Source organism: Emys orbicularis, chromosome 1, assembly GCF_028017835.1.
Source record: "Emys orbicularis isolate rEmyOrb1 chromosome 1, rEmyOrb1.hap1, whole genome shotgun sequence".
NCBI classification, from domain to species: Eukaryota; Metazoa; Chordata; order Testudines; family Emydidae; genus Emys; species Emys orbicularis.
Window position 1 is genome coordinate 236,366,689 of NC_088683.1, and position 18,357 is coordinate 236,385,045.

The 18,357-nt window shown below is 39.1% G+C and overlaps 1 protein-coding gene across 1 annotated transcript in view; it reads left to right on the forward strand.

Moving 5' to 3' along the window:
- The window catches only part of ANOS1 (anosmin 1), a 178,537-nt gene that overhangs the window by 144,891 nt on the left and 15,289 nt on the right, over positions 1-18,357 (forward strand). Inside the window, exon 9 of the mRNA XM_065423031.1 lies at positions 4,451-4,606. Coding sequence (XP_065279103.1) covers positions 4,451-4,606 — 156 coding nt within the window. The remainder of the gene's footprint in view (positions 1-4,450; positions 4,607-18,357) is intronic.

Genomic DNA, 18,357 nt, shown 5'->3' on the forward strand with positions numbered 1-18,357 from the left:
AGAGAGAGACGGAACTGAGTTTCCTTCCCCCTCCGCCTGCAACACACATACATTATTTTTATACGAAATGAGTCAGTTACATTTGGATATACCCCAAAGGATTATTTTGCTATCTTTCTCCAAGCCCTCAGGCTAGATCTGTTTACAGAAGTGTCATTGCTGTGAGTACAAGTAAGTTGTGCTTGGTGTGTGTGTAGGTGGGTGGGTGAGAGGAAAGGTTGAAAAATTGTTCGGCAGGCCCCAGAACTGCCAGTCCCAAGCTTTCAAAAATTATATGACAGGCTATAAAAAAAATGAGATTATCTTAAAAACCATAAGATTAATAGAAATTATTTGGGGTGGGGGGCGTTTTTTCCTTTCTGTTTTTTGAGCTGTTAGAGTTCATGTTTTTAAGCTTTTCTCCGCAACTATGAAGGTTAGAAACTTACACCGAGATCCTCAAAGGCATTTGGGTGCCTAACTCCCATTGAAATCAATGCCTTTGAGATCTGGGCCTTACTTTTTTTAAAAACGAAAGCAGAGATTCTCACATAATATTATGATTCTAAGGCTTTTTAAAGAAAATCAACAAATATTGTGAGACTTGCCATAAAATCATGAGAACAGGCAATACTGAAACATACGAAAATGCTTAGGCTGACTTTGGATGAAGTTTCAAAAGCACTGCAAATTAAGGGCTTAGTCCTTCTCCCATTGAATTCAGTGGGACTTTTACCATTTATTTTCATGGGAACAGAATCAGCCCAGAATTTGTCAGCAAAATCTCTTTACTGGTTATACAGATTGTAGTAACAGATCACAAAACTGGGTAGTTCAAACATAAGCAGAGCTATTGCTTGTCTTATAGCAAAGGCATGAATGCAGAACTGAAAAGGCCAAATGCTCTGAATTATTGTGCTATCTGTCCCCTGAAGCAAGGCTCAGTGGCAATATTTGATATGAGCAAGAGTCTAAGAAAATATGTAGGGGACTGGCAATGTGTTATTGAAACATTTCACAATTCATCATCATCATAGTGAAATTCTGGTTAAAAATGATTTTAAAATTAACCCCAACTGTGCAAGACTTAGCAGATCTGTTGAAGATAATAAGTAGATTTTGATCATAAAACTAATCAAATGAGTTTGAATTAAAGTAAAAACTTCATAGAACAGTGTTAACCATGTAAACTATAGACACAATGATACATGATCAAGTGATTAGAATACTGAATTGAGATCAGGGACTAAAAGTCCTGTCCTTGGATTCTGGCTCACTGAGTGACTTTGCACAAGAAACTTCTTTCCTCATCTATAAAATGGGGATAATAACATCTACTTTTCTACTTCAGAGGGGTCTTGTTAGTCAGTTATTTTTCATAAGAACTTTGAGGTTCTTTGATGAAAGTTGGTATATCAGTGCTATGAATTAGTATTTAATGTTGTTATTAGATAGTTTTCAGCATAGTCACTGGGCAGATTGTGATCTCTCTTCCATTGGTGTAAATCTAGAGACTCTCCTTTTTGTTTGGTGGATCGACTTCTGGATTCAGACTGGTTTCACTAACGTCAGAATCTGGCTCACTGTTTTGGGCACTGTGTTGCTGCAGCACCAGTACCCAAAAGTGCCCCTAGAGTCTGTGTAGCACTGAGCCTCTGCACTCTCATTGCTGAGTTCACTAGCAGGTTGTGTTGCTGAGAAGGAAGGAAAGGGGAATGTTTGCTTCACTTTCCTTTTTTACCCTCTGACACTTTTCTGCTTCCAGACTCCAATGCAGATCATATTTGACTTACAAAATCTTTACCAACAGGGGTTCATTTATTCTAAACTGCATATGTGAGTTGTGTGGTTTCATCAATTACTGTTCACTTCAATGGAACTCATCACCAGAACTAACTTTAAATTCTCTTCTACAGTTTCTTTGGGATAGTCTGATCTCTCCTTGACTCTTTTACCCTCTATAGCTTCAGAAAATAGACTGGATTATATTTCTGTGAAGTCTGCTATCTACCTCATCTCTGATTGCTTTTTGCTCATGATCGGTTTAATATTACTTTGGTGAATTTTTAGGCTATTGCTTTGACTGGTTTTTTAGGGTTTTTTAAATCCAAGTACATGACTGAGCTATACTTCTGGTTGGTCTCAAACCTCTGTTATTTTCTTTAGTAGATTTGCATGCAAATATTCAAGAACATTAATTTAATTAAAGCCTGTGATTTCATTTTGACAACAAATCAATTCAATTCACTTTGATTCACAACTCTTTGTTCATTTTTTCATGAATAGTTGCATAAACAGCTTGCGTGCACGTGTGTGTGAGGATATTCACAGAAAGCTAAATATTGCATGAATATTATGATAGTGTTAGCTGTTATTTATTCATTAGTGACTTCAGTGGAGCTACATCAATTTGCATCAACTGAGAATCTAGCCCAGAGATTTTTGCAGTGCTTAAGTATACATAATTTATAGATTGTACTATATATTGTAGTTGCTGTTGTGTATGAAAGTAATCAGTATGGAAAATGCCAGAAAAATATCCATTCCAGACCATTTATTCTCACACTATAAAGTGATCTAGCATACACCATTGTATATGATATTCAAAGCCTCTATAATTTGGTTGTCAGCATTATTTTTCCTTCCTGTTGTTTGTTAGTGTTCTACTCTAAATTCACTCAGAAGAGGTAAATGAAGATTGGATGAAATATCAAGATTGGATGGTTTTTTTCTAAAATATATTCTCTAGGAATTATTTTGGAGTTCTATGGTTTGTGTTATACAGGAGGTCAGACTAGATCAGGGGTAGGCAACCTTTCAGAAGTGGTGTGCCGAGTCTTCATTTATTCACTCTAATTTAAGGTTTCGCGTGCTAGTAATACATTTTAATGTGTTTAGAAGGTCTCTTTCTACAAGCCAAATTTTACCTATCATGACATATTGGAGCATGCCTCTGTAATGGGGTGTGTCACTCACCACTGCAGCGCCTCTTATTGGCCAAAAGGCGCTACCCACTGCGGCGCTTTTATTTTACTCACCTGGTGGCGCTCCGGGTCTTCGGTGGCACTTTGGTGGCGGGACCTTCACTCGCTCCGCGGCACTGAAGGACCCGCCACTGAAATGCCGCCGAAGACGCAGAGCGAGTGAAGGGCCCCCCCGCCACCAAAGACCCGGAGCGCCGCCGGGTGAGTGAAAGCGCCGCAGTGGGTGGCGCCTTTTTTTTTTTTATCGCTCCCTCGTTCCCTCCACCTGGCTACGCCACTGCTTCTTATATGGCCCAGCCTGGCCCTGATTGGCTGTCTCTCTAAACCTCCTGATTGGCTGTCTCTACAAGCCCTTTCCTAATTGGCTGCCTCCTTTCCAGCCTCCCTGGGGCTGCTTTAACCCCTCTTCTGCCAGTGTGGTGCAGACGCCCCACCACAGCCTCCTAATCTTGAAAATCTTTTTGGTTCCACCATTTCAGCTAGATAACCAACTACAGAAAACAAAGGACTTGATCCAAAGCCCAGTAAGGTAATTGAAGTTAATGGAAAGATTCTCATTAACTTCAGTGGGCTTTGGATCAGACCCTAAGGGGTTTCTCCATGCTCAGAAACATATTACCTTATCATTCCACTCTGCTTGTCTGTTTCATTCTTGTGAAACATACAACATGAATACCTCCTTCTGAAGTGATAGATATGTAGGGATTGGATTGTCTTATTCAAACCCCTGATTGTTCCCAAGAATGGACAGATCAATAGAGGGAAGAACAGGACATGCACCTGTAAACCAAAACACACCCTATGGGTCCAATTTTTGTTTTTCCTTCTTTGTATCACTTTACAACCCGCTTATAATTTGTCATGATAAAGTCACACTATAGACATTTGTGTGTGTGTGTAAAGAATAAAATTATCCACATTTGGTGATTGTTTGATTTTTCTTAAAAGAAGGACAGGAAGAAGTTGATTAAGGAAAGGAACGAGGCACTACAACTTATTTGATGAACATTAAGCAATTGGTGCTTTAGTTGAAACTAGTTGTAAATAAGGCAGAACCTTCACATTTACATTTTATCCAATTATTTTAATGAATAAATCAAACCTGAGTCTCCTCTCCTTTCTTTGCAATATATTGTTGATTCCTCAGCAGCTTCTTGATCATTTGCATCTTTACTTTCCATTCAAGTACTGTAATTAATTAAATACATCATGTTTCATAATCAGATGTAAAAATTGTCCCCTAAATGGAATCTACAAGTTTCAGGTTGTGAAAGTGCTGATTCAAAGCTTGGATACAATACTACTGTTTTTTTAAACTGAGGATGCCTGGGGTATATTCAAATTCTGTTCCTAAATACTGACATATGTTAGTAAGCTGTTTCAGTATACCAAAGGCATATTTATTTCAACGTAGCACCCACACCCTGTAAGTTACGCTGTATATTGTATTAAACCAAGATATTTCTTGATGGTGTTGTATGTTGTAGAAGAACAGACCTCTCCAATTGGGAAAACCCGGAAAGGACTAGCTGATCCTCTTCCACCCTTTCAAAGAAGGAGACCGGCTCGTCTTCTTGAAATTGGAGCTCCTTTCTATCAAGATAATCAGCTTCAGGTCAAAGTCTACTGGAAGAAGACAGAAGGTTTGTTGAAAGTTCTCTCTTTAAGCAGGGACTACCATGAACCCATCTATGTCAGAGGTGGAGAAGCTCTAACACTGATATATTTACAGTGAAACCCATTAAGCAGTTCTGCCCCCAAAATATCCTATTTGTTTGGCAAGCCCAAATACAGAGGAACCACTGCTTATCTGTTCTTCCAGGGGGAGCCTGGATGGTAAGAGGATACACAGAGAGAATGCACATCTCCTGTGCTTTGAGGAGCAGTGCTCTGTGAGGGTATATAAGGAAGGGCTTTAGGATACAGGCTGGGGGGAGGCGATGCGTTGTGAGAGGAAAAGTGATGGCTTGGATCTAGTGGGCAGTAATAGCAAGGGAATTGAAGTACAAGTGTGGAACACATGTACTCAGGGGCACTGGAACCTGCTTTTTAACATGAGCATAGTGGGGGGAACAGGGGGCCACATTGCCCCCTCAAACTGCTAGCCTCAATGGTGCCATGGGGGAGCTGATAAGGTGATCCACTTCCCCACCGTGAAGCACAGCCCCTGCCAGCAACACTAGCTTTTTCTGGGGGGGGGACGGGGGCTGAGGTGGGCTTTAGTCCCCCCTCGCCACGAGTCCTGGCCCCACACCATGGCCCCACCCCTGTTCCTCATCTTGCCCCCTGGCTAAGCCGGAAGCCAGATCTGGGCAGTAGTAAGAGCTGCCCAGCTCTGACTTCCGGCCTGGCCAGGGGGCAGGGTCTTGGGGGGAAGAAGAGGAGTAGGGGGTGGGGCCACAGAGATGGGCGGGCCTTGTGCCTCCTTTCCTCCCCCCTCCCCCCAAGGTTCGGGCACTCCTGCATATACTCCCCATCCTGAGGGCACTCCTGCATATACTCCCCATCCTGAGGGTGCGGGGAGGATTCCACACCCCCTTAAAGTGCCCTCTGTAAGATTTTGTGCAGGGGGGTAGAATTTGGCCTTATGCAAAACTCCCATTGAAGTAGATAGTAGTTTGGTTGAGTGAGGCCAAAAGAGCTCAGTCTGCACGTGGTGTTCCCATTGAAGCCAATGGGACCTCTCTGTAGGACTGGGCCTAATATCAGGATTATAAGAAAGTAAAACCAGGAAATGAATGTAAATGGAGATACAATAGGGCTTCCTGGCTGCCCTGCCTATGCCCATTTTCTAGCCTGCCTCCACCTAAGTTTGGGACTGTGCTGATTGCCAGCAGGAGTCATGCACCAGGATCCAACACAATACCTGCCAACATAGGTGCCGGAGTAAATGTGGGTGAACAATACATCCTGATAGCAGGAAAAATCTTTACAGTGGGCTGGCTTCATGTGTTTTATGATCCCCTGCTTCTCAGTAAATATAGTGCCTAACAACTTTTTTTTATGTTTTTATCTTTCCTAAAAGACAAATGCCATAAAATGTAAGTGTCTAATTAGGTTTGGAAGCCAAAAAGGGCTTAGCCTTCACTGCCTTCCAGAATCAAGTAGGGATTGTGATGGTTAAAATTATCTTCCTGACCTGCAAGTGTGATCATGGCTCCCTCTTCTTCGCCACAGCAGATTCAAGTGTCTTGTCTGTCAGGGATGCCTATGAATTTATACCTTAGTATTTAAAATAAATAAATAATGGCTTTAAACAATCTATTCCGCCCACAGCAAGATTATGTAACTGTATATGCTTATCACTGTTACCGTTGTCCTCGCTCTGATAATTATAATCACTCATTGTTTTTAAAATTAGACTGAAAGTTCTTTGGGGGGGCAGGGACTCGGTCTTGGTTTGCAGTTACACAGGGCCCACTATGATAGTGCCTTACTCCTAAATGGCCTCTGCTACTTTAATATAAATAACAATGAAAAGAGTTGAAGAAATCATGCTCATGTCCATCCCTAAAAGACGTGAAATGGAACACAAGGTGTAATGAAACGTTAAAGTATAGATCAAAAGTTTTCTACTTCCCCCTCAAAACTCTATATTGTTTTTGTGTGCGTGTTTTTTTTTTATTCTAAATCTAACATTTTACTTTAATCAAGTAGCATAACAAAGTCAGTAAAAATAAAGATCTCATGACTTCTTTAACAAGAATTTTGATCTTAGTACTGACGTCTTGGCCAGATAACAACTAAGAAAGGAAATCTACCACTGCAGTTGCAAGTGGTTGTGGTATTCTTCTTCACTTATTGTCATGAGTGGTTGTGAAGTGTTGCGGTGAACTATATTAAACAGCTCTCATGCTCCAAACCAGAAATGATTGTGTTTTAATGATGGATGAAGTGGCTACTCTAGAGGGTGCTTTGTGGATCCTTTGAATTGAAAGACAGTTAAACTGACGTAAAATATTGGTATAAAGACTATTTTTATCTGTAAGAAACCATTTTATTTTTAATAAATAATTACATTAAATCTTCTCTCAATAAAACTTTAAACAATGAAATGTTGTTCATGTACTGTATTAATAATCATTAAGAAATTGTTTTTGTATACGTGTTTACAATGAGCTAGATCATTCTGCTGCACAGGTTACTCATGTGTAGATGCGGGGAAACCACAGCTTTAGACTTGTGAAGTTTCCTTGGATTTCTGTCTGGAAACCAGGTTTATCCTTCAACCATGGATCTATCTATCTAAGAGTTTCTACTGCTGCCCATGACTATAGTATCTGAGTACCTTCTATGTGAAATAGCTTAGCAACAGTAGAGTCCCTAGTGGTTTTTATAGAGTCTCTGGCTCGTCTCCCTTCTTAGGATTGTTTTTTGGTTGATTTGTTTATTTCAGGTCTTTTTGTTTTGTCTTTGAATTTTGGATTTGTTGTTGTTGTTGTTGTTGTTCCCCCGGGGGAAGGGCTAGATGGGGGTGCTGCTGTTGAGAAAATTGTTTTTATGAATGGTAGGGGTTTTCACTCTAGGCCTGTGGTTTCCTGGAGGCACGGGCCATCCACACAGAGACCCTCTAACTTACTGCAAAAATCTGGAGTATTTCAAGGAAATATGGTGATGTTGTTGCAGCTGTCCCTGCAACCCCAAACCAGCACACCATAACCCCACACAGAAAACCTATATCCCTCTGTGGCACTTTCAAAAGAGTCTCTGTGGGCCAAGGGAAGAGAGGAATGATGCAATGAAGACTGCACAGCCTCCTTCCACAACCTGACTTCTGTTCTGTCCATCCCAGGAAGTGTAGGGGATAATACAATACATTATTTTACAATACATTTATTTATGGCTTTACTACACCCTCCAATACATATTTCTATTTATGATTGAGTAGACTTTCAGAGCATCTAATTATATATATATATGCATGCCAATGAATGCCACAGGTTGGAAGGCCAGATTGACTTGACTGGGCTCAATCTTCTCTTCTTTATGGGCCTCATTCTGAATGTTCCATTAATATCACTGAACTTGGAGCATGCAAGCAATGTAGGATCTGGTCTTCTGTGTTAAAATAATATTCAGGCTGAATGCTGTTTTATGATGGCAATTATACATGCACTTCAGGATGTGTGTTAACGGGAATAACTCCACACCTCGAGTTATGCAAAGCACTTAGCAAACACACATCATTTTACCCAGCATAATTATCAAAAAAGTATATAGTAATTAGACAGATACAATGGTTTCTTGTTCAGAAGAAAAACATGCCTTTCATTTCCTCCATTGGACACAGGTCTGGGATTAGAGAAACACTGTACATTCCATAAGTAGCATGAATTCAAATTTTATCAATGAAAAGAAGAACTTGCTTGTGGTTGGATTTTCTGGCCATCTTGACTGTGTGAAATTAGAAATTATGTGCTATTTATGTAAGGCAGTGGAACCAAGTCAAACAAATCACTTTTAACTCCTTGGCGCTGGGAGCTGGAGAGTCAGAGAGTAAAGTCTGTTGCCAGGAACGGATGCATTCTGAATCTCTAACCTAAAAGAATTATCTGCTTATGACAATTAAGGTCCTAAAAAAATCTTGTGCAATAATCAAGACTGAAACTGCAAAAATAAAAGGCTTCTCATGTTTCTCCTGCCCCACAGCAGTTTGGTGACTAGGAAGCTGGAGTTTTGGACTTTGGCTGAGAAGCCTTCAAGTTCCTCCAATATTAAATACCCTTGGGAGGTTTAAATGAGATGTTTCCCATGGAATCAAAAAAGAGGAACTTTATTCTCTATAGATCAGTGGTTTTCAAACTTTTTGTATTTGTGACCCCGTTCACACAGCAAGCCTCTGAGTGTGATTCTCCCCTTATACATTAAAAATGGGGTGTGGGGGAGAATAATTTAATTTAATGGGGGCTGGGAGCTGTCAGCTCTCAACCTCCATGTAACCACCTTATGACCGACCCCCTGAAGGATCACAAGCCCCGGTTGAAGAACCCCTGCTATAGATGTACTTCAATCATTCTCGTCACTTACTGCAGTAATTCTCATCAGTGAGAATAACGTACTGTAATTTAGTGTGATGATTTCCTTCCAATGCAAAATGTCACAGTACTGTGTCCTAAACCCATTGCTGCAACACAATTGAAGTTTTAGTGGCTCTTATTTAGGGATAATACAACTATTCTTACTTAGGCAAACTCCCATTCAATCAGTATTCTGCCTGAGTCATGACTATAGCATTTGGCCCATATTAAACATCATTTTATTGAGTTCATCAGTGTTTCCATTTAATGTTGAATTGTTTGCCCCTTGCTTTTGCTTGAAAGTATAGATGTTTAAAAAATATTTGTATTTGGCTTCAGATTTGATTCTTTGCTTTAATACTTACCAGAAATGCAAAGGAAAGAATGTCTTAAACAGGGATTGAAGCAAGGAGGGGCAAAGACTCTATCCTGCACTGTCTGATAAATCAACTGAACAGGAATAATCAATTAAATTACAGAGAAGAATAAAACACAGGGCAAGGCAAAGCAGATAGAAAGCTGCCACAAAAGCTTTTACAACCAGATCTTTGGAAAACAAAACTAGCTCTTTCTTAGTGCGGGAAGATAAATCAAGTGACTGTTTGCACAGACTGTTTGGTCGTTTTCATCCTGCAAGGTTAAAAATAATGTGAATGCTTCCTAGTATGATCTCTAACAGGCATTGGGTCTATATGCAACCCTTCTATATGCAAGCAGTTCCATTAAGTTAATGGGACTATTCAAAGTGAGTAAGGGCTGCTGGATCTGACTCACTGGACAATACATTTGTTAGTGTGGGGAATTATTTCAGTTAGTAATAATTACTGCAGAAGGGAGATCAGTGTTTGAGTACCTGGCCATTTACTAATGTATCATGATACTTTATTATACTTCCTCAAACAATTACACAGTTTCACTTTAGTCCAGTTTAGTCAGTTTCACTGTAGTCCCGGGTGTACGGGGTGCACTGTAGTCTAGGGTGTACAGTTTCACAGTAGTCCTGGGTGTTCTTACCATACTGTGGAATTTTATAAAATTGCTGACAAGACATGCAATGTCACATTAGTTGGGAAATTATTTCCAGAAAAGACTCATTTTAACAAGGAATTTAAAAAAACTATGTATTGGCTAACCATTGAACAAACTGTTTGTCCAAATTAGTTTGTTTTTTCTACTGTTCAAGAAAGACTGGTATGTTTCCAAAAACATCATCTTTCTTTTGCCTCAGTAACATCTGTTTATACAGTTTACATTTTTCACTTTTTCAGATTTGTTCTTGTCTAGTTAACCATGATCAGGTCTCTCTATAAAGTGAATTATTCTAATCACTGTTAAGCTACATGTGAAGATATTAACATTTCACTCATTTGGAGACTCTGCATGTCAATACCAGTTAACTAACTACCTTGACTAAGGGGCAGATTTTTAAAGGTTTTTAGGCACTTAAAAATACAAATAGGTCCCTAGTGGGATTTTCAAAAGCACCTAAGCAATGCGAGTTATGTGTCTAGTGTGATTTTCAAAAGCATCCATCTGTATCTTTAGGCACTTAAATACCTTTGAAAATGTGGCCCTGAGTAACTAGCCTGAATCTTAGCTTCGTATGGTACCAGACATGGAAAAGTGCAGCATTATAGTTTCTACAATAGGCAAAATTTCCCTTACAAAAAATGGGGTACCTGTAGACATTGCTGGCAAACAGAACTCTTAGTAAAATATATTGTTTCATGTACTCTACCTGTGGGCTCACACAAAATTCCTGGATGAAAATGCTGTTAATCATCGGTGCAGTATGCATCCAGATGTGGATACACACATTGTGGCTTGGGCCCATCTTTAAATTAGACACTTTCCATTAATGTCATTCTTGGAAGGGAATTACCATTTTATTATCCAAATGATGCATTCTAGACAGAGAGAGAGAGAGAGAGAGAGTGTTTTAAATGGCAGAGAGTTTAGAACCAAATTCTTAACAATTTAAACACAACCACTAATATTCCATATTAGAGCAGGAAACAATACAGATTACCTTTTGAAAGAACTGTTTATTTGAATGAAGTTTAAATGCCAGCCAAGGGTTTTTGGTGTTTATTTTAATTGTGCTGTATGAATAAGTGATCATTAAAGGTGGGGTGCTTTTTTCAGAGCTGTCATGAGAACCATAACTACGTATAATAAAATCCACTGTTTGGCATTTTGGAATCTTTTCTTCTTATGCCTTTACTGGGTAAAGGAACAAACAGATAAACTGTCATGCAAATGCTATTGCAGAAGAAAACATGCCTAGGACTGCATAGGAGGTGAAAAAAAGAGCAAGGGAGCAGCAACATTTTTGCAGGAATGTAAAGGACTTTTATGGGGACCATCCCCCCCCCCCCCCCCCCCACACACACACACACGCACACACACTAAACCATTAGGACAGTATAGGACACTCACCTAAAGGACAAGAGTTTTTGTTACTAGAATGTTAAGATTAGGACCTCATCCTGAGATACGTTCCACAGGGGAATGTCCTGACTATTACCGGAAATGCCATTGAGAATTCAGCCAGTGAATAGATTCACTTTTCCCTTTAGTTTTAATGCCTTAGCTTTGGAATAGAATTTATAATGTTTGCAAAAGACACCACATTTCACAGGAGACATAAAAAGGCCTGTTCGCTTGCAGTCTCTAAAAAACCCACAGCAGTTTTTGCAAGAAGAGTGTTGTTAACCTTAGTAGGACACCAGTCAAATTCCAGCTTAGAAACCAGTAATTACATTCTGCCTATCTTCAGTTTCTTCACTCTCTTTCTTAAGCCATTTTGTAGTGTTTCTGTGTTCTGTCAAATAGTTGCTACTGTGTGGGTCATCAGAGATTTAGCTGCTTTTTAGCAGTGGAGAGAAAAGTAGATAAGAAGAACAACAATAAATGAATAAATAAATACATAAAATCACATGTATTTACTTGAACTTTATCCATGTTCATGCCTCTTTTTTATATTTGCTTTCCAGGCACATTGCAGCAGTTGAGTTTTACTTATACAAATGCTCATGAAAAGTAAATTTTAAGCTTGCATGTTTCAGTATTCACCCAGGGCTGAAGCATGGCCCAGCTACCATGGTGGCACAAAGGTAAAAGATGTCTCCTTTCGCCTATGCACCAGCTACTGATATCATGGGTAGCAGTGTGGGTGTGGAAGCAGGTTCCACAGTGCAGGAGGGGGTGGGCAGTGAGAAGAACCTTGGCTCTACTCCCTCCAGCCCACTCAGCAATGTAGCTGCCTTGGCTTGCCAAGGGTTGTATACTGAGAGGGGATAGACCCGGCATAGTTTTCTCCCTCCCTCAAGTGGCAGAAAGTCAGGAAGAGAGTCTATGACTGGGAGATTCAGAATTACCTTCCTAGGCTGCTCCAAGGGCAGCATAACCCCGTGTTGCTCTTGATGCTGGGCAGATCATCATGTGACCATCTAGCCCTGTGAAAATAGTACATTCTATATAGGATGTTGGAATACTGCTCATCACAGCATATGTATGCAGCTCCCCAAATCTCTTGTTATAGCATTTACCACAGAGGCAGTTAAATAAGCTAGAGAAGTCTCTAGACAAGCCCCTTTCAACTAAGACTTCACCTGCTTGGTGTGAATGTAATTTTGTGATGTGCAGTTAAATTTAAAAGCATTAGCCAGTCAATAAATCTTGCAATCATCTAATTTGTGTAGAAATGATGCCTTGGCATAGTTCTGCATGATCCAGAAAGGAAATTGTTTAACTTCCCTCATCCTGTTTATCTTCTACCTCTTTCTAAGAGACTCGAAGCCCTAGAGACATGTTCAAGCCCTTCTCCTGTTAATAAGATGCATACTCCTCCGTGACGTGATCCTGCCAGAGGCCGAGCATTCTGGCCACGATCCACTTAAGCACATGCTTAACTATTGAAGTCAACAGGATATCTCACATGCTTAAGTGCTTTGTTGAATCAGGGCCAAAGTGCTCAGAAACTTGTAGGATCAAACCCCTAATAAGGGAACAAAAACCAAACCACGTCACTTATGTGGCTAATCACAACCAATCAACACCTTTCAAATGATATAGAATACTTGAAGCAAACTATTTGCCATCGATCTATAAAGTAAGGTACACATACAACAAATGATTTGAGTAATTTTGAATATGGAATAAATTAAAGGAAATTACAGTCTGCTTGTTTCCAAAAGTAGACTGAATTTAGTTTTACATTATTCACTGTAAATAATTTGCTCAGCTCTGATAAAGATCCCTTTAGCAACACAGTTTGTATATTTAGCTAGTTACATTTGTCTAATTTGTTGGGGTCCTTTGTGATGAAAGACACAACATATAAATACACAGTATTATCATATACTAAACCAATAATTTGGCTTAAATTTGTTACTTGTACTTGAAACATTCTGAGTTAGATCTTTTCATGCTACCCCAATAAAAGCTTTATTATTTCTAGTTTCATAGTCTTCTTTTGATCTTTTTTTTACCACATGTAGGCACATTTCTTTCCACTGTGAATTATCACCCACACCACGTTGTTCCAAATTCTCTGGCAAACACAGAGATAAGTTCAGCATTACTGTACAAGGGGAATCTGTAGCTGAAAAGCTTGAGTTTTCATTGGAATTAAATCCTAGACTATACTATTCTTGTTGAAGAAGTCTGCTTTGAACTATATAATGGGCCAAATTCTCCCTGTGCACCAAACTTCAATTGCCAAACTTGAACACATTTTATGTAAATCTTTTGTACAGATTTACATAATGTGTGCATAAGAACGGCCATATTGGGTCAAACCAAAGATCCATCCAGCCCAGTATCCTCTCTACCGACAGTGGATAATGCCAGGTGCCCCAAAAGGAGTGAACCTAACAGGTAATGATCAAGTGATCTCTCTCCTGCCGTCCATCACCATCCTCTGACAAACAGAGGCTAGGGACACCATTCCTTAACCATCCTGGCTAATAGCCATTAATGGACTTAACCTCCATGAATTTATCTAGTTCTCTTTTAAACCCTGTTATGGTCCTAGCCTTCACAACCTCCTCAGGCAAGGAGTTCCACAGGTTGACTGTGCGCTGTGTGAAGAAGAACTTCCTTTTATTTCTTTTAAACCTGCTGCGCATGAATTTCATTTGGTGGCCCCTAGTTCTTATATTATGGGAACAAGTAAATAACTTTTCCTTATTCACTTTCTCCACATCATTCATGATTTTATATACCTCTATCATATCCCCCCTTAGTCTCCTCTTTTCCAAGCTGAAAAGTCCTAGCCTCTTTAATCTCTCCTCTTATGAGACCCGTTCCAAACCCCTAATCATTTTAGTTGCCCTTCTCTGAACCTTTTCTAATGCCAGTATATCTTTTTTGAGATGAGGAGACCACATCTGTATGCAGTATTCAAGATGTGGGTGTACCATGGATTTATATAAGGGCAATTAGATATTCTCAGTCTTATTCTCTATCCCTTTTTTTAATGATTCCTAACATCCTGTTTGCTTTTTTGACTGCCGCTGCACACTGCGTGGATGTCTTCAGAGAACTATCCACGATGACTCCAAGATCTCTTTCCTGATTGGTTGTAGCTAATTTAGCCCCCATCATATTGTATGTATAGTTGGGGTTATTTTTTCCAATGTGCATTACTTTACATTAATCCACATTAAATTTCATTTGCCATTTTGTTGCCTAATCATTTAGTTTTGTGAGATCTTTTTGAAGTTATTCACAGTCTGCTTTGGTCTTAACTATCTTGAGCTGTTTAGTATCATCTGCAGACTTTGCCACCTCACTGTTTACCCCTTTCTCCAGATCATTTATGAATAAGTTGAATAGGATCGGTCCTATGACTGACCCTTGGGGAACACCACTAGTTACCCCTCTCCATTCTGAAAATTTACCATTTATTCCTATACTTTGTTCCCTATCTTTTAACCAGTTCTCAATCTATGAAAGGATCTTCCCTCTTATCCCATGACAACTTAATTTACATAAAAGCCTTTGGTGAGGGACCTTGTCAAAGGCTTTCTGGAAATCTAAGTACACTATGTCCACTGGATCCCCCTTGTCTACATGTTTGTTGACCCTTTCAAAGAACTCTAATAGATTAGTAAGACATGATTTCCGTTTACAGAAACCATGTTGACTTTTGCCCAACAATTTATGTTTTTCTATGTGTCTGACAATTTTATTCTTTACTATTAGTTCAACTAATTTGCCCAGTACTGATGTTACACTTACCAGTCTGTAATTGTCAGGATCACTTCTAGAGCCCTTTTTAAATGTTGGCGTTACATTAGCTATCTTCCAGTCATTGGGTACAGAAGCTGATTTAAAGGACAGGTTACAAACCCTAGTTAATAGTTCCACAATTTCACATTTGAGTTCTTTCAGAACCCTTGGGTGAATGCCATCTGGTCCCGGTGACTTTTTACTGTTAAGTTCATCAATTAATTCCAAAATCTCCTCTAGTGACACTTCAATCTGTAACAATTCCTCAGATTTGTCACCTACAAAGGACGGCTCAGGTTTGGGAAAAATAACAGGAGTACTTGTGGCACCTTAGAGACTAACAAATTTATTAGAGCATAAGCTTTCGTGGGCTACAACCAAACTTCAGGTTTGGGAATCTCCCTAACATCCTCAGCCGTGAAGACTGAAGCAAAGAATTCATTTGGTTTCTCCACAATGACTTTATTGTCTTTAAGTGCTCCTTTGTATCTCGATCATCCAGGGGCCCCACTGGTTGTTTAGCAGGCTTCCTGCTTCTGATGTACTTAAACAACATTTTGTTATTACCTTTTGAGTATTTGGCTAGCTGTTCTTCAAACTCCTTTTTGGCTTTTCTTATTTCATTTTTACACTTAATTTGACAGTGTTTGTGCTCCTTTCTATTTACCTCACTAGGATTTGACTTCCAATTTTTAAAAGATGCCTTTTTATCTCTCACTGCTTCTTTTACATGGTTGTTAAGCCACGGTGGCTCTTTTTTAGTTCTTTTACTGTGTTTTTTTAATTTGGGGTATACATTTAAGTTGGGCCTCTATTATGGTGTCTTTGACTAGAATGAAATCCCTGCAAGCTGCATGGACACTTTTCACTGTACCTTTTAATTTCTGTTTAACTAACCTCCTCATTTTTGCATAGTTCCCCATTCTGAAATTAAATGCCACAGTGTTGGGTTGCTGAGGTGTTCTTCCCACCACAGGAATGTTAAATGTTATTATATTATGGTCACTATTTCCAAGCGGTCCTGTTCTAATTATCTCTTGGACCAGATCCTGCGCTCCACTCAGGACTAAATCGAGAGTTTCCTCTCCCTTTGTGGGTTACTGTACCAGCTGCTCCAAGAAGCAGTCATTTAAAGTATCGAGAAATTTTGTCTCTGCATTTCGTCCTGAGGTGACATGTACCCAGTTAATATGGGGATAATTGAAATCCCCCACTATTATTGAGTTCTTTATCTTTAATTCTTTTAATTCTTTCTCCTTAATTCTTTAATTAGTTCTTTTTCTTTAATTTCCCTTAGATTAGAGAGGCTATCAAAATTGTGCAAACTTGGCAATTTAAGTTGGGTATGCAGGGAGAACTGGAATGTAAAGGAAAGTCTACAGAAAACTATGACTGGCTTTAGTGAAACTCTGAAAACTTAAGATGAACGTTTTGGAGGTGCTAGCCATACAAGCCATAGTCTGTCACTAAGTTAATTGTTTTCAAGCAAGCCTTGTCTGATGGACTCTTTTAAATAAGTTTTCACAGTCCATTTGCTCATAAACAAATATCCTCATATGGAGAGCAACAGTATCCTGGTTGGCACTCATTGGTACTCTTACACCAACATGTGTCAACAAACATGCACAGAACTGAATAATAATAATAATACTATACCCAACCTCATATATAATGCTTTTCAGCCATAGAGCTCCAAGTTCCTTACCTAGGAGGTCAGTATCATTAACCCCATTTTACAGATGGGTAAACTAGAGGGCACAGAGATGAACTGACTTGCCCAAGGTTTCCTAGCAGTCCAGTGTCACAGCTGGTAGTAGAACCCAGCATTTCCAAGTCCTAGTCCAGTGCTCTATCCACTAGGTTGCATGAGCTCAAATACAAGGAAATAAATGCCCTTTTATCTCTCAGAACAATAGTGAGGCACATTGGCTTGGTGGGGTGGGACTGTCATACTGCTACTGCCCACGCTATACCAATACCTATTCTAGCTATGCAAAAGACTTCAGTTTCCTAGATTGTTGTCCTGACACCCTTCAGCAGCAAAACATTCACTGTGATGTAGGAAAAAAAGCATCTTAGGCAAAGAAAGAAGTTGTCTGTGGTAACATGATAGAAAAAAAAACCACATTTGATAAATTATTCACATAGCCAGCACCAGGAGGAAAACACAGCAGAACAGAAACATGGAGTATGTTGGCAGAGAAAATGAGTAGAGGTTACTTATTTTTTTAAGGTTTTTTACTATTATTTTGTTTATTTTACAATCAACTTTAGAATCATTTTAACCAAAAATCCCAGCTGAGGAGTAGTAACAATATCAACTAAAATTGTTTTTGGTATTCAAAACAAAACTAAGATTCAAGCACTGGTTTGAGATTACAAGATTTAGCAGATGTAGGCTATATGCCTACAGGTCTGGAGTTACCCATATCAAGCCTTATTTAAATAAGGTTTTAATGGTTTAGGCAAAGCATTCCAAACCCGGGTGCTTAAAGTTGGGATTCTAAATCCATATTTATGCTCCTGAATAAAAATGACGTGAGTCTGAAGGGTGCTGAGCTCCTGGAGCTCCCCAGGACTTTTGTAGGAGTTAAGGGTGTAAAGAAGCTTGAAAAATGCCAATTATTTGGCATTGAGAATTTAAATAAAAAAATCTTCTTTTCATTTTTGTCACAATTTCCCATTGATTACTCAGTTTTTTAATTAAAACTGAAATTTTTGGGTTTAGAAAAGTTAAAACATTGTTTTCTGTTTGTTTTATGTAAAAAAAACCTAGAAAATTATGTCTTTGTTTTTTCTTTTGTTTTGTTTTGCAAAAATCTAAATTACTTTTAATCTAAAACTTTTCAATGAGTTGTAGTGCTTGGCACCTCTGAAAATCAACTCAATTCTATTCAGGCACCTAAATATGGATATAAGGCACCTATTTAGGTGAGCATTTAAGCACACGCTTAAATCCATCCCAATTCAAGGTAGCAAGGCAGCGTTTTTTTGTTAGTCTCTTTAATTCAAAAGTTATAGTTACAAGGAATAGCAAGGTTTTCTGCTAAAACTAGCTATGATAATGAAAGAATCTTACTGCATATTGGCTATTCTTACTAATATTAACTTCACAAACAACTTTTCATATGTGACTTCCA